The sequence below is a fragment of the Ochotona curzoniae genome, unplaced genomic scaffold (genome assembly GCF_017591425.1).
Source record: "Ochotona curzoniae isolate NIBS_2020 unplaced genomic scaffold, NIBS_Ocur_1.0 contig_1014, whole genome shotgun sequence".
NCBI classification, from domain to species: domain Eukaryota; kingdom Metazoa; phylum Chordata; class Mammalia; order Lagomorpha; family Ochotonidae; genus Ochotona; species Ochotona curzoniae.
In genome coordinates this window covers 9,533,689-9,557,684 of record NW_024464920.1, presented here as the reverse complement: position 1 = coordinate 9,557,684, position 23,996 = coordinate 9,533,689, and the positions used below count along the sequence as shown (strand labels likewise).

General features: G+C 44.2%; 1 protein-coding gene across 1 annotated transcript; it reads left to right on the top strand.

Moving 5' to 3' along the window:
• The first annotated feature begins 5,399 nt into the window (after nt 1-5,399).
• Nucleotides 5,400-22,217, top strand: AMDHD1 (amidohydrolase domain containing 1). The gene is made up of 9 exons (XM_040989502.1): nt 5,400-5,545; nt 9,616-9,722; nt 11,005-11,069; nt 11,928-12,205; nt 15,098-15,323; nt 17,748-17,872; nt 20,079-20,172; nt 20,710-20,870; nt 21,755-22,217. The coding sequence occupies exons 1-9, from the start codon at nt 5,409-5,411 to the stop codon at nt 21,843-21,845; spliced, it is 1,284 nt and encodes a 427-aa protein (XP_040845436.1). The 5' UTR covers nt 5,400-5,408; the 3' UTR covers nt 21,846-22,217.
• Nucleotides 22,218-23,996: the final 1,779 nt, after the last annotated feature.

Below are 23,996 nucleotides of genomic sequence, written 5' to 3'. Positions count from 1 at the left end.
ACCATCAGACTTGAAGGTGATGACAAAGATTTCAAAAAATGCATGTGAAAGCCTATAAAAGAAGTTCATAAAATCCTGCAGCACTATTTTCCAGTGACTGAAATTTGTTTTCACAGGCGTTATGCTCACAACAGGTGGAAAGGAACAACTGATATGAAACGCATTTGGAAGTCTAATACCAGAGATCCTTCAATTTCCAAATATTTAGTTGATGCTTATCCCCACCACACACATTCCACTTCCTCTCTTGCTGCATTTTCACCCCTTCAATTCTTCTATCTAAAGTCCCTTCCCACCTCCCCGCCACTCCCATCCCCTTGCCTTAAAAATTGGCAGAGAAAAATCTTCGCCCATGAACTGGACATTTTCCCTCTGAGAACTGGCAGTTTCAATTTCTCGAAGCCAACTGCTCACAGCAGACACCTGCTTATACAGTAATGCACCAGGAGATGCAATTGTAGTCTCTAAAGTTGCTAGACTGTCAGGAGCCGTGTATTATAGCCATACTGAAGCCATTTTGAATATAGACCTATGGGACAGTGGAAAACCCCCAGCTGGCTAGATGCTTGGGAAAGAGGTTATGAAACTAATCACACGCTTAGCTTCAATTGTTTCTAGCAACCATTTCAGAATGTGATTTATGCTGTACCTGCCGACATCCTGTTACTGGTTACCTACACTATTGTTGGTATGTTGGTTACTATTATTGATGTGGTGGCTGCTCAAGAACAATCGGTCATGCAACCATGGCTTGCGTCCCAGTTTCTCCTTTCCTCCCTGAGCCTTAGTTACTGAAGAATATAAAAACCCTCAATTAAATTAAAAAACTGACAGCTTGATCAGACATCCTGTCTTGCTGTCCATTCTTCGTGTCTCTTGTCCCTTCATTCTCTCCTAGGTTGTTGCGACCCCCATTGACTGTTCTGCTGGACGGGACAGACTTCCACAGGCATGACTCACCCCATTAAGATTTACTTATATGAAAGGCAGAGGCAGAGACAGATTTCATCCAATAGTTCACTCCAAAAATGGAAACAATAGGCCAGAAACTCCATCCTGGTCTCTCCCACCTCCCCTGGGGCATCTGCTGCTGCATCCGCAGGAATCTGGCTGGGAAGTGAACCTTCACTCCAAAATGAGATGCAGCGGCTAAACCTGCTATGCCAACTCTGGCCCCTGAATCTTCCCGTTAATTAACGAAGGGTTGCTGAATGACCAAGACAACCAGCCATTCTTAGCAAGCAAGGGATCCTGAAGTTCCCTTTTCCAAACCCCCCCAAAAAAGCGGAGGGGGAGGGAACATCTTTGTTGTACAAAATAAAAACATCATGGTGACTAAAAAATAAAGTCCCTGTGATGAAAGAGAAAAAGCGTAACTGGACTGCAGAGCCAATCTGAATATTGTTATTAATCAAGTTCAGTGGACAGCCTGGTGGCTCAACAAGCTAATCCTCCACCTGCAAGTGCCGGCATCCCATGTGGGTGCTGGTTGGTGTACCAGCTGCCCCACTTCCCATCCAGCTCGCTGCTAGTGGCCTGGGAAAGCAACAGAGGATGGCTCAACTTGTTAAGAGACCCTGAAGAAGCTCCTGGTTTTGAATCAACTTAGCTCCAGGTGTTATGGACATTTAGGGAGTGAACTAGCAGATGAAGATTTTTCTGTCTCTTGTTCTCTATAAATCTGCCTTTCCAATAAAAATAAACCTTAAAAAAAATCTAGTTCAACTCCAACTTCCAACTAGATGAAAAAGACAAAGAGCAGGTTTGTAAGATTCCAAGCTCCAGCGAAGTAAAAAAAAAAAAAGAGGAATGGGGTTTGTAAGGTCGGACCCTAAAGTTCTGTGCCAAGTCTAAAAAACCTTGACAATCACACTAGCAACTACACACTGCTTTGAAAGCATTTTGAGAGCCTGCGGGATTAGCAGACAGCTTGGCTGCAGAGATTATGATCAAAGATCAGAGACAAACAGGTACTGACTTGTTAGCAACAGAGAAGGCAGTGGGGGAAGAAACAGCGGAGGGTGAGGAGAGGTTGGGTGAGGACGATGTTAAATGAGCCAGCCAGCCAAAGGGCCACAGATGTGAATGACCCTGCTCTCTCACACCACGCTGGCGAATTGCTGCATTCCTCTGCCTTCTATGCATGTATTCATCACCCAGTCAGGGGCTGAGTAGGAATGACACTACGGGAAAGACCTGGGCTTTTTAAAATCAGCACTTTCCCATAAGCTTAGCAATTTAAACGCAGTGCCCCTCGGATTCATCTCTCAACCACACTTGTCCTTGGAATTTCTTGCATTTTTCCAACACAGATAATGTACACCAAGGGCCTGCTCATGGTGGGCTGATGGACAAAAACTCACTTACTCTTCAAAGTAGACATTGTGTTCATCTGGCCCCTTTGCATCTGCTCTGGCTTGTTACTGTACTCCCCTCCCCTCCCCTCCCCTCCCCTCCCCTCCCCTCTCCCCTCCCCTCCCCTCTCCCCTCCCCTCCCCATCTCTCCTCTCCTCTCAACCTTCTAGAACAAGACGGGGCAGAACTGTCAACCAGTATTGGTAAGAATTTCAAAATCAAAGGTCTTCCAACCTGGTCATGTGCAAGGAAGCTGTGGGCAATGTCCGTGCCAATATGAAAAACCTGGCCACCCACACCCAGCTGCTTAACCATGCACACTCCGCAGAAGGAAGAGAGGAGGAGTGGGACATTGTATGGTTCCACCCCAGAGTTAACAATAACACTGCCTGCCAGAGAGATGGCTCAAAACACTTTGCGCTTGATTCCCAAAACAACCTTCTCACCAAGCCGGGGAAAGCGGGTTTGAAATGTGACCAAACGTTCTACCTCTCGCCAACAGACCCAATGCCTTTCAGAGTCCCCCCCCAACCCCACCCACCTCTGCTCCACCTACCTCAAACGCAGAAAGGGCTGTGAAGCTATGAAGCGTGCACTCGTGGGGTGCGGAGACACCAGCGTTAGCAGGATTTTGTTTGCTAGAAAGCCAGGAGCCACCAGGTCCTTGGCCTTGCCGACTGCACCTGCCTCTTGGTGACGTCAGACGCACTGCGCACTGACTGCCCAATGACTTCCAGTTTGACCTCTGAGGCTCCACTGGCGTCAGACTCACTGTTTTCGCAGACATGTCTCTGTTGACATTTCTCACTGCCCCTTTTTTGTAAATTGAGAAATAAATAAATAACCAGAGGCCCAGAGAAGGGAAGTCTAGAGGGCAAGAGTCAGCAACTCTAAGTCAAGTCAGAGCAGGTGCGCCTTTTTGTAAGCAAAGATGTGCTGCACAGATGTCGGTTATTCCAAGGAATCGCTGGCTAGCCTCGCCAAGCACCCAACAGGAACCAGGTGTACTTGTGCAAACCTCGTCGCTGAAGGGGTGTCTCAGGTGATGCCTATCTGGGCAATTAACCTGACCCGCTCAGTGCGCGTGCGCACACACACACACACACACACACACACACACACACACACACACACACACACACACACACACACACACACACACACACACACACACACACACACACACACACACACACACACACACACACACACACCTGTGAAAAGGCTGTATAATTTCTTGTCAACTTACCAGAAAGTTACAAGTTTTAAGCACTTAGTTGACTCTGTGAAGTCAGAACTACCAGCTGAAATCTTACCCTAAGCAGAACAAACAGGATTAGAACGAATCATTACAGTTAGTATTTGTTTAGAGCTAGGCACTGGGCTAGAAGAAGCCATCCTTTTTTTAATCACTTAAGGCTCAAGTCGCACGAAGTAGAAGCCTGGCTCTCCAGCATAAAGCTAACTGAGGCATAGGCAGGTCAAGCCTGGCAGTCCAGCAGCTCATAAACACGTGGGATTAAAACAAGGGGCTGACCACCCACCCCACCCCACCCCACCCCCGTCTCCTAGTTTTCTATCATTTCAACCCTTCTATATAACTCTGAAATTCTGCAAATGTCTAATTTTAAAATGTTAACACATTAGCTAACCTTTAGCATAAATTCACAAAATTCTAGCATATTTCAAGTTAGGCACTTTAGGTTTCCATTTCCTCTACTTCTACTCATATTGAATATATAATACACATGTGTGTCAGATACATTACACATAGGTACATATGTATGCACACACAACTGTATAGACACACTTTTGTTGGTGATTTTTGTTTTTTGCCACTGGAGCCTCTTTCACTAATTCTTTTTCCAAGTTTTTCCTGTCCCGGCTGATCTTTCTATAGACTGTAATATGAGGCGTAAACGGGTTATTTATCATGCTCATCGAAAGGACTTCGCACTTTCTGCCCTTAGTTTTTCAAACAACACCAAACTCACTTCGACAGTCTGGCGGGCTTGCAGGTTTAGCCTGAGTTTGTGTGGAAACGTCTGTCTTCCTTTTGATTGGAAATGGGCTTTGCCAGGGAATCCAGGACATACCTTTTCATCAGAGCGGACCAAATCTTTAAGCACACACACGTCCCTCCACCCCCAGTGCCTGCCCGGGTTTTCATAGCAACAGATAGGCAAGAAGAGGCAGAGATGCGGGTTACATTACAGAGCTTCTTAAACACCATCAGTCTGCAAGCGGACCCCCACCCCTCCCAGGTCGGACGAGGTTGGGGCAGAGAAGACGCGGAGTTCACACACCTGTCCCACCTCCTTTGGTTTCAGATCTGGAACCACTCCAACCTATCCTCCAGGAAGGGTCTGGGGACGCCTGGCAGAGGCACCACTCAAATATTCGCCGTCAACTCTATCCGCCTCCGCCCGGAGTCGCCTTCATCTTGGGCCTGCCAGCCGATTCCGCAGCGATGCCGGCCAACCGCAGAAGGCGCGGCACCCACCCACCCTGCTAGGCGGTCGCGCGGACCCAAGCTTAACCCCCGCCCGCCGCACGCCCCACGCCCCATCCTCCTCCCCGCGCTCAGGTTCTCCCCGCCGCTGCGCACGGCGTCCCGGACTCGCTCCGAGAGATTCAAGCTAGCTCCCGAGGCAGCCCGATTCCCAGGTTCGCTTCCAGACCCCCGGACAGACCTCCCCAACTCCTGCTCCCTCCCAAGCGAGCCTCACCTTTCGGCGACTACTCTTGTACGGTCTGGTAAAAGACACAGGTGACCGAAGTTCAGGTTGCTCATCAGACCACTTATCCAAGACGAGCTCCATTGAGGCTAATTGCTAAGTGCTGGTCTCCTGTGTGTGTCTGCTGCGCCTGGGGGGTGGGATGGCCATGGGGGAGGGGGAGAAGAGCCTTCACCCGCAGCTTCCAGGGCAGCCCGCCTGGAGTGCCCGCCCCCGCCCCACCCTCCGAGCCCGGGAGGCGCAGCCAGTGGAGCCGCCGTGTCTTTTTCCACCATCCTGGCCGCGGTCGCCACGCGGATTTCAGTGCGCGGAGTCATGGAGGGTCGCCACCTTCTCCTGCTGGAGAATGCGCGGCAGGTGGTGCTGGTGTGCGCCCGCGGCGAGCGCTTCCTGGCTGGGGACGCGCTGAGCAGCCTGGCTGTGCTGGAGGGCGCCAGCCTGGTGGTGGGCAGGTAAGGGGCTGCGCGCGCTGGAGTGCGGCACGGATCGGCCAGGGCGCGCGCCCTCTTGCCTCTGTGCTTCTAACCAGTGCACTGGGGAAGGCGGTGGGGCATTGTGTAAAAGCTTCCCCTTGCCTGCGACGAGACTTAGGCAGACCAGCCTGTGAGGCACCTGTTGCTGACACACTACGCAGGCGCCAAACTAGCTTAGGTTGTCATTTGGTGAGAAAAACCGCTCAAGCTGAATACCCTCTTAGCACAGATCTCCAGGCCACCACTGCTTGTCAAGCAACCTTGTCCAACAACCGGAAGGACTTGGAATCCCTGCCCAGTGCTTCTTGAGGTGTGATGCAGGGTCCACCTTTTGGCAGATTGGCCTGTGATTATACTTGCTATAATTAATATTATTATAAGACCGATTTCTGAGTTCACTCCCCACCTCCAAACTCCCTCTACCCAAATGTTTGATATCAGCCTCTCCGGGGAGGGAGCTCTGAGATCCAGCCTTTTTTTTTTTTTTAAGTACCTTCTCCTAATTGTGAACTGGAACGTAAGGCATAAAAAAACGATGGTTCCAGATGGTGGTGGCTTTGGGCCATGAAAAGTTAAGATTTTGACCAGAACGAAAAAAAAAAATAATAAAGTACTCGTCGGAATCACTTTGAAATGTCAGCCCCCTGAGATTGTTGCCAGATGAGAACAGCAGAACAAAGTTTGGGAGGGCTACTTGGATGGGGATTTGAAATGACAAGCTGAATCAGTTACCCGCGAATCCTGCTCATCTGAGGTTGTGTCATGCCAGTCTTATAGGGACTGTGGGTGTGTGTGTGTTTGCTTCCAGTTAAGAAAGGGATGAAAACATTCCCAGTATTGCAGCCTGCATCTTTTTTCTTGCTCTAATGGAATAGCTGGACCAGATAGTCCTTTATAAAGAACAGAATAGCTCAATTCAAGGGACTCAGATGGCTAGGATCCCGGCCCTGGCGTCACATGCTGAGCTCTCACTGCCCCTTCTAAAACCACCAGTGCCACCGTGAGGAACTGGTTTTCATGACCCATCTAATGCTAATGGCCTCCTGAAAGACCCCACCTCCATATGCCACAAACGTATGAGTTTGGAGATTGAGTTGCCCATGTGTGAATGTTCAGGAAGAACATTCAGACCATGAGGGCACTTAAGCAAGTTTGTATGGGGAAAAAAATGTAGTTTAAAGATAAATTTAGGGGTCAGTACTGTGTCACAGTGGGTTAAGTTTCTGCCTATAGCATGGGCTTCCTTTATGGGTGCCAGTTCAAGCCCCAGCTTAAATCAAAAGCAAATAAAACAATAACACCACATTCCTGTTCTTCATTGCCTTTAAATTGTGACATGTTCATTGTAGGGAAAGTGAGAAAATGTAGTTGAACTATGAAGGGAGGAAAAGGGGGCCAGTGTTGTAACAAAGCTGGTGAAACCACCACCTTCATGCAAGCATCTCATACAGGCACTGGTTCGAGTCCTGCCTGCTCAGCTTCCCATCTGACTCACTGCTAAGGTGCCTGGGAAAGCAGCAGCAGATGACCCATGTGCTTGAGCTCCTGCCACCCACATGGGCGTTCCAGAAGAAGCCCCTGGGTCCTGGCTTTGGCCTGGCTGTTACAGCCAGCTGGGGAGCGAGCCACTGGCTAGAAGATCTCTCCCAATCACCTCTAGATAGCTCTGCCCTTCGAATAAATAAATAAATAGTTTAAAAAGAAAAGAAGAAAATCACTAAACCTCACCCAGTGGGAGTGAATTAATTCAAACTCAAATATTTCTTCTTTCTAATCTTTTCCTATATGAGGTCATCTAAAAATCCTTTAAAAACAGAATGTGTATATATTATTTGGACCTTCATTTTGAAGAAAGATTTATTTATTGCAAAGTCAGATATACAGAGAGGAGGAGAGACAGAGAGGAAGATCTTCTGTCCAATGACTCACTCCCCAAATGACCACAACGCCTGGATCTGAAGCCAGGAGTCAGGAGCTTCTTCCAGATCTCCCATGCAGGTGCAGGGTCCCAAAGCTTTGGGCCATCCTCCACTGCTTTCTGCCAGGATTAGAACTGATGCCCATATGGGACCCTGGCACATTCAAGGTGAGGACTTTAGCCGCTAGGCCACCACACCGGGCCCTTGTACCTTGTTTTTACACTTAGTAATAAGTAATAAAAATGTCACCAAAAGACTATTAAATATTTTTGTAATTTGTTTATAATGTATTTTTGTTGTTGTTGTTTATTTGAAAGGCAGAGACATAGAGAGAAGTTTTTCATCCACTGGTTTACTCCCCCAGACACCTGCAGCAGCCAGGGCTGGGACCAGGTCAAAGCGTAGGAGCTGGGAAATCTGCTTAGGTTTCTGATGTCAGTGAGAGGGACCCAAGTACTTTGCTCCATCTGCTCCTCCATGCATTAGCAGGTAGCTTAAAGCCAAGTGGAGGAAGGACTTGAACCCTGCTCTGATAGGGGATGTGGGTTCCCAAGTGGTAGTTTAACACACTGTGCCATAGCACGCACCTCCTATCTCTGTAATTCTAACTCACAGTTTTGGGGGAGTGTTTTGGTTGCTTCAGGAACTGTCCATTAATGTAAACCTTTGTTCAATGTCGTAGGGACGAATCCACCAACGTCCTCAGCAGTCTTAGATGGTCATGTGATTGATTAGAGATTTCTTTCTTAGGTCTGCCCTAAAACACCAACAACCCTTCTGAAAGCAGTGTCAGTCATTAACTCCCCACATGGACTAGCTTGGGCAGATCTTTGGTCCTTTGGCTCCCAGTTAATAATAGCTTCATGCCAAGAGACACCATTCCAATAAAGGAAGCATTTAAAAAATAAAAAGTGCCAGGTGAGAACCTTCTCTTTGTCCTTTCCCATCCAAAGGTCAATTTCCAACTCTGGCCATCTTCCTAGCATCAGGCTCGCAGCATAGCGGCCTCACTAGTCAGGCTGCGTGAAATCTGTTACGGAGATGAAAGTGCATCAAAACGGATACTAACGGAAATGTCAAAGCCTCGTTTTGCTTCTATCCCTAAGTCAGTTCCTTCATAATAGCTCCTTCACCTCTTGTGACACCTAGTCTCATTCAGTCTCTGTTTCTCCACTTTTGTGTCCTGTTAGGTTACTCAAACCACTTCAGAATTTCTCCTTTCCCCTGCCCCTCACAGCATGTCTCAGCTCTCAGGAGAAATGATTGTCAATTTTGGAAGCACTAGTGTGCAGAATAAAAGTATGACAAAGAGTGACAATGACCCAAAGTAGCAGCACATAAACAAGATAAAAGTCTCTCCTTATAGAGACCTAGAGAGAAGATGGCAGGCTGGCAGCCGGCTACACTCTGTACAGTCAGTCCTGGGGACCCTAGCCCTTCCTGTCCTGCCCCACTGTACATGAGCTAAGGTGATTGCTGCATTCCTAGTTATGGTATCTTGTGTTTCAGCCAGTAACGATAGGAGGAGAACAATCCTATTGGCTAGATTTAGTCACATGGCCACACCAGCCAAATGAGACGCTGGGAAATGTAGTTTTATTCTGGGTGTTCTTGTGTTCGGCAATCTCTGCTACATATGACTTTGGTTTGAATGTGGCTAGAGCCCCCTTTTCAAAACTCAGGAGGGAAGCACAATAAACATGGACAGAGGTAACCAGAAAGTATTTTTTTTAAGATTTATTTATTTTTATTGGAAAGGCAGATATACAAAGAAGAGGAGAGACAGAGAGAAAGATCTTCTGTCTGATGATTCACTCCCCAAGTGGCTGCAATGGCTGAATCTAAGCTGATCTGAAGCCAGGAGCCTCTTTTGGGTCTCCCATGCGGGTGCAGGTTCCCAAGGTTTGGGACCATCCTCGAATGCTCTCCCAGGCCACAAGCAGGGAGCTGGATGGGAAATGGGACTGCTGGGACATGAACCGGTGCCCATATTGGATCCCAGCACATGCAAGGCATGAACTTGAGCCACTAGGCTATCATGCCAGGCCCCGAGAAAGTATTTTAAATCACTTGTTGGATTTATCACAACATTTCTGAAACCTTAGTAACTATTTCTTGTTTTTTCTTCAGTGATGGGCTTATCAAAGCTATTGGTCCTGCTGACACTATCCAAAGACAGTTTTCTGAAGAAACTTTTAAAGAAAGAATTGACTGTTCTGGGAAATGTATACTACCAGGTATTTATCTCCTTCTCCATGAAGTGTTTTTTTTTTTAAGATTTATGTATTTATTTCAAAGATTTATAGAGAGAAAGAATAAGATTTGGGGATTGGGGAGTAAGCGTGGTTGATCTTCCTCATTCCCTAAATGGCCCAATCAGTCAGGGCTAGACCAGGCTAAAGCCAGGATCTAGGAGCTTCATCTGGGTCTCCCATGTTGGAGCAAGGGCCCAAGAGCATGGGCCACCCTTTACTCCTTTGCTAGGCACATTAGCAGGGAGCTGGATCAGAAATGGAGCAACCAGTGTTCAAATTCGACACCCATTCATTGCACCACAGAACCAGCCTCAAGCAGTTTCTCTTATGGTTCTTGAGGGTCAGGAGACAAAACAAAGGTGAAATATCAAGTGAAAGGGCCTGGTACAATGGCCCAGTGGCTAAATTCTTACCTTGCACATGCTGGCATCCTACATGGGTGTCAGTTTGTGTCCTGACTGCTCCACTTTCCATCCAGCTCCCCACTTGTGCCCTGGGAAAGCAGTAGAGCATGGCCCAAAGCCTTGGGATCTGCACCTGTGTGGGAGGCCAGAAAGAAGCTCATGGTTCCTGTCTTCAATCAGCTTGGCTCCAGCTGTGTGGACCCTTTGAGAGTAAACCAGCGCGAAGATCTTTCTCTCTGTCTCTCCTTCTCTCTATAAATTTGACTTTCCAAAAATAGAATCTTAAGAAAAAGAAGAAATATCGTCACATCATGTGAAAAAAGCAAGACTACAATTAAAAGTATATAAAAAGAGACTTGATTTTAGTCCAGTCAAAACCATTAATTTTAAGCACTTCAGAAAGACCTGCTTAACTAAATTATACCTGGATAGAGAAAAGTTCCAATTGAATGCTTCGTAGTTTCTCTTTAGTTGAAGTGTAGTCATCTCTCGGATCCATATTTCTCCTTCTCCAGGTTGGGGAGGGTTTGTGTTTCTCTGTGTTTCTACAGAAACTGTCCCTTGGTGATACATTCCTTAGTTGTGCTCAACTGATGGATATGACAACCTGCTATAAAAGCTAATGTGGTTGCCACTGACACTGAAAAAAAGAGGTGTATGTATTTCCTTAAGGGAGATTTTCAATATGCTGAGTTCCCGTCTCCATGAGAATCTTCTAGAGCAGCCATGCAGAGCGGCAGTCATGTTTGCCTCTGTTGAGGGATCCATAACTTCTTGTTCTTGTACCTGCTCCCGCATAGCTGGCCATCACAGCACAGTGTGATTTCCTGACTTTAAGAGGACTGTTTTATCGATTGCAGGCTTGGTGGATGCGCACACTCATCCTGTATGGGCTGGTGAGAGAGTTCATGAGTTTGCAATGAAGGTAACTGCAGCGGATAAGGGCAGAGTTAATAGACTGTCAGACTTTGCCACACACATCTTCTTGTCTTTCTGAGGGATATTTTCACTTGCCTGAGTGTGGAAAACAAGAGACAGCACAGCAAACTTACTTGTAACTGCTCCCCCTGGTCTTTATATTATGCACAGGGCCAACAGTCATTTAAATATAGTGGTTTTTAAAAATTTTAGCCAAATATCTTTTTAAAATAGAGCTGTTTTTAATATCCCTACCCTCCGTTCCAAACCATTCCCTCTAACAGCCTTTGAAAGGGTTCCAGACACAATTTGAAAATTACCATTCATGTGGGGGGGGGTGGGAAACTAGGCGAAATATAGTACTAATAACAAAAAGAAAATGTCATAAAAATTGTTCTGTTTTATTCTTAAAAAATGAGACATTGAGAATTACAAAATATAATTGGTGTCAGTTATAAAATAGCCACAACCAATTCCTAAATTCCTGGAGAGGTTGCTTTCACTTTTTTTTTTTTTTTTTTTTTTTTTAGATAGAAGATATTGTATTCTAGCAGCCAAATTGGATTATTTTGGAGAAAAATAAAAATATATTCCTATGTCGGTTTTCATTGCAGCTGCCCTGAGAGCTATCACATGTCCCATCTCTTCCACTCCAATGTCTTCCTGCACCTCTCCCTGACTCCCCCTGTGCTCCCACACCATTCAGCACCTGACAAAGTAAGGGCCTCCAGGACTGTGCACGTCCATTCTGGTCCGATAAGTTGGTTCCTCCGCCATATCACCTCTTAGTCATCTTGTGATGCCACCCTTGGTGGTAGCTTCTGTAGAGCTGCCCACCTAAGGGTAAGTGGTATGGTGTGTTCAGTTGGCAGGAGCCACCTACATGGATATTCACCGGGCTGGAGGAGGGATCCACTTCACCGTGGAGCGCACGCGCCAGGCCTCGGAGGAGGAGCTGTTCGACTCGTTACAGCAGCGGCTGCAGTGCATGCTGAGGGCCGGCACCACCTTGGTGGAGTGCAAGAGTGGATATGGACTCACCTTGGAGACAGAGCTCAAGATGCTGCGGGTGATCGAGCGTGCCCGGCGCGAGCTGGACATGGGCATCTCGGCCACCTACTGTGGGGCTCACTCCGTGCCCAAGTAATCTCAGCTGGTGGCGAGGTGGGGGTTGGTCTCAGGGCTCTGGAAAGGAAGCTATGCTGTCCAGAGCTGAGCAGTTTAGGGGCATGCTGCGAACCCAGGGGAAAGGCCTGTGCAAAGCTGTTTGGCTTCTAAGGATCAATCACCTTGCATGAGATTTTAGGAAGAGGCCTTATTGGCCTTAGGAGTTGGTTGGTTCTTTAGTGAGATGTTTTAAGCTCTTTAGGTTAGCAAAAAAGAAGGGGCTCCTTATAGATCCTTTAAAATAAAGGCAGCAACTGGACTCATCTCTAAAACACCTGAGAAATAGAAAACTCCAAAAGATAGACCATACCTTGAAGCCTAGATGAGGTTGACAAGGATCAACAACCAAGCACTGGAATGGCTGCAAATGTTCTGTAGTCTTGCCCTTTATCTAAAAAGTTTCTCCACATAGTGTTACTACAGACATCACTCTCCTCTTATGTGTCTGCGTCTTGGTTATCCTTGGATTCCTCTCCATCCTGGGATTTCTAGAGGAAATTCATGGTTCCAGAAGGAAAAGAGCTAAAAGAAATGCAGGACTTGACAGGGCATTCCAAAGTTTTAGTACAGCCTTAAGCTTTAATGAGTTAGGCACATAAAAGCCATAGGTTTATACACTTTGTTTGAAAGTTAATCATCTTCATTTCTTCTATAGTTATTTTCTGAATGTTGAAGTAGAAATTTATCTGACAAGTGATACTTGTATATGTTTGTATACATGTTGTTTTGAAATATGGACCTGGGTGCCTCAGACCTGGGGTTCCTCAGTTAAGAGGAAAATGGAACTAAAAGGTTAAGTTTAGGGGTTTAGCTGCATTTCACATTAGAGCTTCCTACATTTAGCTGCATTCCACCTTGGAGTACCTAGGTTCAATACTCGCCTCCAATTTCTGAATTTCTGAGTCCAGTTTTCCAAGTGGTGACATTTAAGTAACTGGATCCCTCCCACACACGTGAGAGGCTCTGATGGAGCTCCTGGCTCCTGGCTCCAGCCCTGGCCTAGCTGAAGCCTTTGAGAGCACTTGGGAGTGAACCAGCAGATGAGATTTATCTGTGGCCCTTTCTCTTTGTCTCTCAAATAAATACATTTTTTGAAAGTTAAATATATATATATTTGTGTAAAACAACTTGAAATCAATGGATTCTTTTTTTTTTTCCAGATGTATTTATTTGAGATAGATAGAGAGAGAGGGAAAGATAGATACAGAGGAAGTTGTTCCATTTGCTAGTCCACTCCCCAGAGGGTCCCAAAGCGGGGGTTGAGCCAAGCTGAAGCCAGAAGACAGGAACTTCATCCAGGTTTCCCACAAGGGTGGCAGGGGCCCAAACACTTGAGTCGCTGTCCACTGCCTCCCCAGGTGCATCAACAGGAAACTGAACCATAAGCAGATGCACCAGGATTTGAATCAGCACTCCCATATAGTATCACAAGTGGCAGTTTAGCCCAATGCATCATAGTATCAGCTCCATAAACTTAACTGTAATTCTGTTTTTATGTGGATGTGTTGAAGTACTCTCATATGCTCTGTAAAATGGCTCAATTTGTCTCATTAACACTACCTCACATGCTTATCACCATTTATGATGAGAACACTAAAAATCTATCATTTTACCAATATCCAAAAATACAATAGATTGTTATTAACTATAATCATCATATTGTTTAAAAATGTAAATTTTGGTGTTAATGTTTATCATCTTAAATCAGAGGAACTAAAAGCATTAAAATTTATTCTTTAAAAATCAGAGAACAAAGTTGCATAGAACAGCAGTATTGAGTATTTTCAATATTTTTGTTGTACATTTTAGCTTTTATATTTCTTTTAAAAGATATTTATCTATTTCAGAGTTTGAATTGGAGAGATTCCATCTGCTGGTTCACTCCCCAAATAGCCACAACAACCATGGCATGACAGGCTAAAGCCAGAAGCCTGGAAAGTTGCCTGGTCTCCCTCATGGCTCCAGTGGCCCAACGATTTGAATCATCTTCCACTGCTTTCCCGGGCACATTATCAATAGGACACTGGACAGCCAGGACTCCAACTGGCACCAATATGGGATGCTGGTGTCACAGGTGGCATGTTCACTTGCTGTGCCACAACACCAGACCCTCAGTTTTATTCATATTTCTGAATTGTTTTAAAATTTTATTTGGGAGGCAGAAAGAGACAGAGAGTCAGTAAGATAGCACCCATTTGTGATTCGCTCCCCCAAATGCCTGCAGTGACCAGGGCTGGATTGGGACCAAAGTTGGGAGCCAGAATCCCTTTTACATAGGCCATCACCAGTGCCTTCCATGGCCTGCATTGACCAGAGGCAAGAGTCAGGAGCTGTAGCCAGGACTGGAGCCCAGGCACTGTGACTTGGAATATAAGCATCTTCACTGCTAAAACTCATTCCCCTGGGGGGTGAGACAGGAAAGCTCAGGTAGACACTTCAGGCAACCTGGTAGAGCTAGGTTATAGCTAAGACCCAAGTAAGGCAATCATAGTGGATTATCAGGGAAGCCCTCTGAGAGTCCTGACAGAGGAAGCCTCACTTTGTCAGCTTGGTGTCCCTGCTGGCATTGCCAAGGGTAACACTATTGTGCTGGACAGAATGAGCTCTTTGGGTTTTTGTAGAGAAGTCTTTGCTTTGTGGGTGTTGCCTGATAGGGTCTTAAGTTGTAGCTTTGATCATTTCTCTACCTCTCTGAGGTTTGATGTCCTTCACTTGTACCCATATTTCAGGTTTTCCAAGTGCTGAATAACTCTCCATTACCATATATATATGGTAATATGGTAATATGGTAATATCATTACCATATATATGGTAATATATATATTGATATTTATGTTTGCCCATAGTAATCTCGTTTTCTTCCCTCAGAGGAAAGACTGCTACAGAAGCTGCTGCTGACATTGTCAAGAACCACCTCCCCAAACTGAAAGAGCTTGGCAGAAATGGGGAGATACAAGTTGACAATATCGATGTGTTCTGTGAAAAGGGTGTCTTTGATCTGGAGTCCACCAGAAGGATTCTTCAAGGTGGAAAAGAGCTTGGATTGCAAATCAACTTCCATGGGGATGAACTCCACCCAATGAAGGCTGCTGAGGTATGGACAACCTTTGACCTTTCTTTTGTCCATGCCCATCCTTGCACATCCATGCTCTGCAAAATCGAATTCATCTGTTTAAAATAAGGGTGTCATTCTGAAAAGATAGTTTGTATATATGTAAAATGGGCAAAATTATTTGAACCATGAACAGAGTGGTCCAAATGAGTCTTGAAAAGTCTCGGACATTTCATGTTTTGTTGGTTATTTCCTTGTAAAATATTATTTGCTGGTGACATTAATAGGAAAGGAAGTGCTGCTGTGATCCCCTGTACTGAATATAGCATATGGGCTGACAAGGCCACACTGGGAGAGTAGACTAGTTTTCATGAAGCTTCTAGAATCATTCATGGAGATAATCAAATACATTATGGTGGAACACACCACTAATAGCAACAGGGACAATTTCCACATCCATTTGTCTTGCCCAGATTCATTTATTCATACTTTCAACGAACACTGTGTGCTAGACATTAAGAATTTTAGCAGTGAATCAAATTGGCCCTGTCATTCTGAGTCTAAACATTTTCTCTCAACCCTGGAGCTAAATAAACAATTACCTTATGGCATTAACACGAACACAGGTGCCTCACCTGCCTCTCCACCATGATATGTCCAACTTGCTCTCTTCATGCTGTTTCCAAATCTTGGTTCGTGTTTCTGGCCCCAGTGAATAACACCATCATCTCATCTGTTTGTTGTTAAGTGAACGCTTTGACTCCTTTCTCTTCCTCACTTACATTTCAGCCAACCACCATGTTTTCCCTGAACTCCTCCTGAATAGCTCAAGATTAACTTCTCCCACCCTCTGCTGATTCTAACCACCACGACCTGGATTCCTGCCTCAGCTATTCTCCTGCCTCCAATCTTGGCTCCCCTTGAATCCATTCTCTCAGTGCATCTTAATCTTTCCACTGCTCTTCCAAACTACACAAATCCCGATAACTGCTCTTAGGACACGTTCTAAGCTCCAATGTGACTTGTCAGGCTCCCAGCTCTTGCTTTTCTCTCATTTGGCCCATACTCCCTCCCCACTTTTCACCTCCTCCACCCTCTCGACCATGAACTGCGTCAACACAGGCCACAATAAACAACTCCCAATATCCTCTTTCTCTGACCTGAACTCTCACTTTTCTGGCTCATTCTAACTAAGTAAATATTTGTTGACAGTCCATTGCATGAATGCAATCTGGGTGCTGAACAAGATGTTTTGGGGTGTAGTGAGTGACTGGCACAAGTCAACACCCAGAGGGAGAGAATCATGTTTGCAAGAATCAGAGTGAGTCCAAGGTCAGAAAGAAACTCCTCACCAGGCTCCCGAGAGCAGCATCCAAAATCCTCTGAAACCTGAGTGTGCTTTGCTGAGGAGGGCAGTTCATCTTTGCCTTGGCTGTGAGCTTTGCAGCCTTTCAGGGCCAAAACATCACACCAAATATCAATTCATCTACTTTCCTTCCCTTGGAATACTTAACCCTTTACAGTTCAGCCCTCAGTATTTGTGTAAGAATGATTCTGTGTGTGTGTGTGTGTCTACTTAGGTAGGGGTAAAGGCCATAATATGAACTGGAGAAGCAATCTAGCTGCTGGCAGTACTTACACTATCATTACAGCAGAGCCTTTTCTTGGTTTTCTCCTAGCCATCTGTCTGAAATATTCACCCAGAATACAGTCAAGCTCAGCTTGTATTTCCCAACTGTATATGACTTAACATTTTTAAATTTGTTTTATTAACACTTTGCACTGAGTGCAGAATTCCCAAATGCCATTTTGTTTTTGTGTACTTAATGACATGTTTATTGTATTTTTTGTATTATTAGTTGCTATAATTAGATTTTTAGAACTCTATTACTCCAAGCCTAAATCTTAACCCAAAAACTCATAAAGTTCTGCTTCAGACAATATCTGAAAGCATTTGTGTTTCAGAGTAGCTTTCTTGAAATGTGATAACATTTTATTACTGTGTTTGCTGTGGACAATAAGATGCAATTTAGTAACACTTTGTTCTGACCATCTCAAGAAAAAGCTAAAAAAATATTCAGAGGATTAAAAAATTAAAATAAAAAAATATATTCAGAGGATAGTACTTACACATTGGGCTCATTTTTTCATTCTCAGTGATGAAATGAAGTGTTGTAATTCATCACGTATTCGTCAGTCTCTTTCCCAATGAGGATTTCCTGGGACACTCATGGAATTATGTGAGACGGTTTTTTTCTCATTACATCAATTGAAGTAGCACTCAAACTCATTTTCAAGTGAATGGCCATTATATGCCCTTTTTCCATTTGATGGCTTGCACTGATATAGTTTGGCATGAAATCTTGACAGAGGGCTGTTTCAAAAGTTTATTTTGGTAGGAGAAACACTTTGTTGATTTGTTATTGCTGATGGTTAAACCGGTCCCTCTCTGCTGGCTCTGCTTAGCTTGGGGCTGAACTGGGAGCCCAGGCCATCAGCCACCTGGAGGAAGTGAGTGATGAAGGCATCGTTGCCATGGCAAAGGCCAGGTGTTCCGCCATTCTTCTGCCCACCACAGCCTACATGCTGAGGTAAGGTGCCTCACCTTGAACTGGAGCAGCCGGGGCAAGTACAAAGGCACTATCCAGATGTCTGAACTTGAGTCCCTCACACAACCCTTCAAGATGTGGAGGAAGAACACTTCACTCATGAGGAAGCCAGCTCTGCCATGATGCTCCTAAGTGGGTTCCCAGAGGAAGATGCTAAGACCAACCCTTCCCCTCCCTTGCCTTGAGTGAAGGCTTCTAAAGGAACGTGGTGCTTTCTTTTTTCCTTTTTACTATTCCAATCCAAGCCCAAATTTTGCTATTTCCCAATTTAAACTAATAGCATACATTGTTTTTAAAATCAGAAAGTAACGCAATAAGCTTGACTTTTAATGATGCTTATGCTCGGTATCCTGGAAGCATTCATTCCAGGACCCATTCCGGATGTTCAAGTCCCTTATATACAGGGCAGAGCAGATGCACATAACCTGTGCAAACCCTGTGTACTTAAAGCCACCTGCAGATTACTTATAATACTGAATGCAATGTAAACACTGTGTCACTGCTTGTTACTTAGGGAAAGATGACAAGAAAAAAAAATGTTTATACGAGTTCAGTATGGATGCATTCCCCACCCCCACCCCCAAAATCTTTCACAGCTGTGGACCCAGAGGTACTGAGGACCAACTATATTCAGAACAAAGTGATGACAGAAGTAAGAGAGATCATCCACTCTGTGGTTTACTGACCAAATGCCTGCAACTGCTCAGGCTGCTTCAGGCCAAAGGCAGGAGTCTAAAACTTAGTCTGGTAGCAGCAACCCAACACCTTGAGCCATCACCTCCCACTTAGTAGCTGGCCTGGACTTTAGATATGGCCAAACCCTGGGCAGGGTTGTTTCTCTAAGCCCTATTCTGGACTAGGCTTCAAACTTGGACGGTAAAACCCAGAGACCCAGCACACATGCTTGCAACTATTCCCCTGCCGGCACTGCTATGAGACTACAGCCTTCACTGGGATAGTTTCTAGCCACTCAAATGTGCTTCCCTCTTCCTTTTCTTTCCTTTTCCCTCCTCCCTCATGGCACCTGACAGAGAAAGCTTGACACTGCCAGGAGAAATGCCTGTGAGTGGACAGATAGGTCCCTGAATCCCCTCTCAGAACAGATACTTTAAAAAGCTTACTATTATAAATTCTTTCTCTGCCACTCTGCAATAACAAATCTCTACCACCTGGAACTCTTCTTAGGACCTAAAAGCCATTTCTCTCTCTTTAAAAATTGTTTATTTTATTTATTCAGAAGAGAGAAGGAGAGTTGCTAGATAGATGATAGATTGATTGCTCAGGCAGCAGAGACAGAGAGATAGAACTTCCATGCAGTGACTCACTGCTCCAGATATTTGTAAGAGTTGGGGCTGGGTCAGGTCAAAGCCAGGAACCTAGAGCTCAATCCATATCTCTTCTGTGGGTGGCAGAGACTCAAGCACTTGAGCCATCACCTGCTGGCTCACAAGGTGTACATTTCAGGCAACTGGAGCCAAGAGCTGAGATTTCAACCCAAGATTTCAAATATTGGATGCAGTTAGCCCACTAGGCATCTTCATCACTGTGCCAAGGGCAACCATTCAAGGAAACAACTGACTGACTCTTGTTCCCAGTCCAGTGGGCACCTCGCTCTAACCTACACCCCGCCTCCTGTTACAAACATAGTTTGTTTCTTCTGCAGATAAATGATGACTGATAACCCCAGATCACATCTTCTTTTTGGAAATTTCCACTTTGCTGACTGTGAAAGCCTGGCCTCCCTGCCCCATTCCCTACTTTGACATTTTTTTTTTTTTAATTTTTGGCCTGCCCTTTTTTTTTTCTAACTTTTGAATTTTATTGTACAATTCTGTATAGTCTTGGACTCCCCTCCCCCTAATTCCCACCCCCGACTGATTTTTCCCATATTTTCACAACAGTACAATTCCATCAGTCTGCCATTTAAGTGTGCCCTGACATTGCTGGTACAGACAATGTCAGACAGTCCATCATCCCATTGTATAGATATGTCCAACACTTTCACTGGGAGTCCATTTTTTGTTTGGATCAAGAGTTCTAGTATTCTATCTCACTCTAGCACATAAGCCGGAGTTTGTTTCTTCTAGAACGTGAAGGGTTTAGACATTTCAAGTTGTCCTCCATTATCAGCTTGGATTCTGCAGAAGCCCCACCTGCAGAGGTGGCCATGTCTTCTTCTTTCCCTTAGACTGAAGCAGCCTCGAGCCAGGAAGATGTTAGATGAAGGCGTGATCGTGGCTCTGGGGAGTGACTTCAACCCAAACGCCTACTGTTTATCAATGGTAATGACTTTTTCACATGCAATTCTGAGCACATTGCCTATCAAGCATATAGGTCATTTAAAACTTTTTCACTAGCTATTAAAAATATAAGGATCTAAAAATGAAAAAGATCTAAAATTATTTTTGTGTAAAACAAGAAAAACCTTGTAGGTATTGGATTTTCTTCCCATAACACATGAATGTCTCCAGGCACACAAGAGAACAGCTTTTATTTGCCTTATTTTCAGGTTCAACCTTGAGCAATGTGATTTTCCAATAAGCCATAATCCTTCTCCAGAGGATAATGTAAACAAAGAGATTTTAATAAGCATGGGTGGGTGGAAATAAGGTTTTGTCTTACATCATGAGTCTTGAAAAATTTCATCTCAGCATTAAATATGCAATCACGGCATAAATTGTTTCCAAAGGCAAGAGCCTTCAAACAGATTTTTTTTCCCTTAGTATTGTACCCAATCCACGTGTGTGCTTAATCACCTTTATCTGCTGTGCTGTGTTGAGAAACATCTTGAGTGACAGATACCACTCTGTTGCTGTTAGCCAATAGTTATGCACCTGGCCTGTGTAAACATGAGGATGTCCATGCCTGAAGCCTTGGCAGCTGCCACCATCAATGCAGCCTTTGCCCTGGGAAAATCTCACACACATGGGTCTTTGGAAGTTGGCAAGCAAGGAGATCTCATCATCATCAATTCATCCAGGTGAGTATTCCCCAGGCTTAGCTGTTTTGTGATGTCACATGTCGGCACAGTGGAAGTCTGTTTCCCACTAGTTATGAGGATAAGGTTCCATCTAGACTCAGACACTACACAGTCTCATATATCTATCTCTTCCAACATCCAGGTCCCAAACTACAAGTTTTTAGGTCTCTTCATTGGTCTAATGTGTTATTGGCTTCCTGCTCTGTTTACCTAGACTTTGGACTTGAGCCCTTGGCTTCTGACTTTGTTTGTTCTAGCTCCACAGTGTCTCCCTGGAGCTCATTCATTCGTTTTCTGACTTTTGATACCAACTAGATCCCAAAAGCCTAACTCAATTGTCTGGAGTCATTCATACTTTGTGGTCTCTTGGATCTCTATGTGTCTTATTATCCTAAATCTCTAAGTATAAATTGTATGACTTCCTGATCTTCAGAAGTATTGTGGCTTTGTACATCATGTTTGCCAATAGTACTGCTATTAACTCTACCCCAATGCTCAGAAACCAAACTCCTCTATGAAAAATAATACTGACATTATCTTTTATATGTCCCTTAATGAGGCAAATATTTTAAGATCAAACACTTAAAAATCTTATTACACAAGATTTGACTTATCATTGACTAATTATATATATATATATATACATATATATGTACATATACATATAAGCTTAAATACCAATGATCTGCTATAAATCAGTTTTTGGGAATGTGCTTTTAAATCATGCACCGTCCAAACCACAGACTAAGTATCTGTCTTAACATGGATACTCAGACTACCCAGGGGTAGCCTACTTACCTGTGTGCAAATGCCAGTTCCTCTCTTACATGCCTAGTGATGACTTGAGTTGGTACACATTGAAATGATGTTTGATTTCTTTCTAGATGGGAGCATTTGATTTATCAGTTTGGAGGTCACCATGAATTAATTGAATATGTTATAATTAAAGGAAAAGTCATCTACAAAAAATGCTAGATTTGCAAGAAAAGAAGATTTTTTCCACTGAATCAAAGAAGCTAATAAATAGAATACAGCAGTAGTTTACCAGAACTGTGTTACTTAAACCTAAATATATTCCAATGTTCTGTTAATCTACCTGAGAAATTCGGAGTTCATTCATTTTATTAACATGTGCACCAAGACTTATGAACAGATAACATCTGCTGTGAGGATAATCTCAAGGCATTTATAGGGACCCAGCAAGACTGGTTATAGACGGTCTGAAAATTAACAGAAGGGGCTATTACAAAAGATATCATTTAAAAAAATTGTTATCGAGTTTTTGATTCTCAACATTAAATGTGTATAAAGAAATTTATAGTTCTCAATAAATATTTGCTGTCACAATTTTTGTTGTTGCCTTGTGACCTTGGGAGTAGACCAGCAGTATTGTCTATTAAGTTTCCAGAACAGAGGTGAATGATTGCAAAGTCATTTCAAGAATGGATGATTATTTTTATGAATAGATGTTTCTAAACCCAAGTGAGCTTATTTGAAATTCTTTATTAAAAGTGTTTATTAAAGTGTTATTAATAAATTCTTTATTAAAGTGTTATAATCACCTTTAAAATCACAAGTCCATTATCCAATTTCATCCTCTGTGTTAAGAAATGGTTTCACAAGTAACCATCAGTTGGTCAAATCATTACGAAGTTCAGCCTGCCAGAGCCTGAATGAATGAGGCCCTGAACAGACCCCCACCCTCAAGATCTCAGAGGTTTTCTGTTCTGCTAGAGTGGTGTTTCCTTTACTTTGTATTAGGGTTGAGTTCTCTGTGATCTTGCTCCTGGTTCTGTTGCAGCCTTCCTATTGTAGTTCCACATGTCACTGCTGCTCATTTAGTCCTCCAGCCCATTGCTTAGACTATCAACGATAAGGGCAAGGACTGAGCACATCTTAGTCATCATTTATTTAATGACAAACTGAGCAAACATGCAAGTGGTTTTCTGACACGAATGGTTTCTGACCCTGAAATCTAGAGTCCAGTTGGCCTTTTTCTCCATTCTCTGAAACCCATCATGCAGAGTTCAGCTTTCTGGAGGCCTCCATGGTGATCTAACAGCTGTCCTATTTTAGGACATATGCCTCGTACAGTAACTGCTAGATGATGTTCAATAGTAAAATAATCAGTCCAATGACCAGACCTGGAAATGGGATATATGCTGAAAGTAGTATGAAAAATATCCTTAAATTTTTTTTCAGATTCTCTGGGATTTTATATATGTGGTAGATGGTTAGACAATGGTCCATGAATCACACCAAGTCACACGTCCATGCCCTTGAGTATCCTCTGCCCAAGTGACTATGGGCTTGGAGTGTGACTTGCATTGGCCAACAGGACATAAGCAGATGATATGGTAAAGGTTGGGAAGCCCTAAGGCCGTGGGGTTCACCCTCCCTGCGTGGCATGCAACATTATGAGACGGAGCCCAGGTGAGCCTACTGGGTGAGGGCATCTGATCCCTCCATTTCTCCTGCTGCTACTCAGTGGGAAATAGAAAAAGAAAATGTTTACTGAGCTGATCACATTTTAAAGCTATTTCTAACTGATCACAGGGTTGGTGTAACTGAGTTTTAAATAGTGATTTCCTAAAGAAGTATTAAACTGCTGCAAAATTCCAAGGGAAAAAAATACAGGAGAGCAACATAAGGCCATTTTGAGACTTTATTCCTTATTGACCTTGAAGTGCCCTTGAAGACACGGGAGTCAGTTCCTAAGTCAAGTTGTCAGTATGTTCCCAAGGACTGCAGAAGTGGACAGGAATTCAGAAGTGGAGAAAAGCCATTAGACTGCTGGGCTTTACGGGCTCAATGCTTTTCATGGACAAGAATGACAGACTTGATTGGTGTGTTTTCATTTTGGTAGAGATCGCCACCAAGATCAACCATTGTCTAAACAGCATTCTCAGCACAGTTTAGCTCTGTTCATTACTGGAGGCAACAGTTTTCACTTGGGTCTCTGCAGTGAAAAGTTTGCATCTGAACACTCAAAAATCTTGTTACATTGCACATTGTAGTCTGCCATCGGGAGGGCCGGAGAACAAGTATATCTACCCTTTCCTTGACCAGCTTCCCTTTTCAAAGCCATGGTGTCAAACTCCTGTACAGATGCGTACAAAGTCATGG

What these genes read in the sequence shown, in the direction of transcription:
- AMDHD1 (XM_040989502.1), top strand. Translation starts at nt 5,409, where the DNA reads ATGGAGGGTCGCCACCTTCTCCTGCTGGAGAATGCGCGGCAGGTGGTG. An exon ending in GCCAGCCTGGTGGTGGGCAG is followed by an intron (nt 5,546 to 9,615) that starts GTAAGGGGCTGC and finishes TTTTTTCTTCAG; the next exon opens with TGATGGGCTTATCAAAGCTA. An exon ending in TTCATGAGTTTGCAATGAAG is followed by an intron (nt 11,070 to 11,927) that starts GTAACTGCAGCG and finishes TGGTGTGTTCAG; the next exon opens with TTGGCAGGAGCCACCTACAT.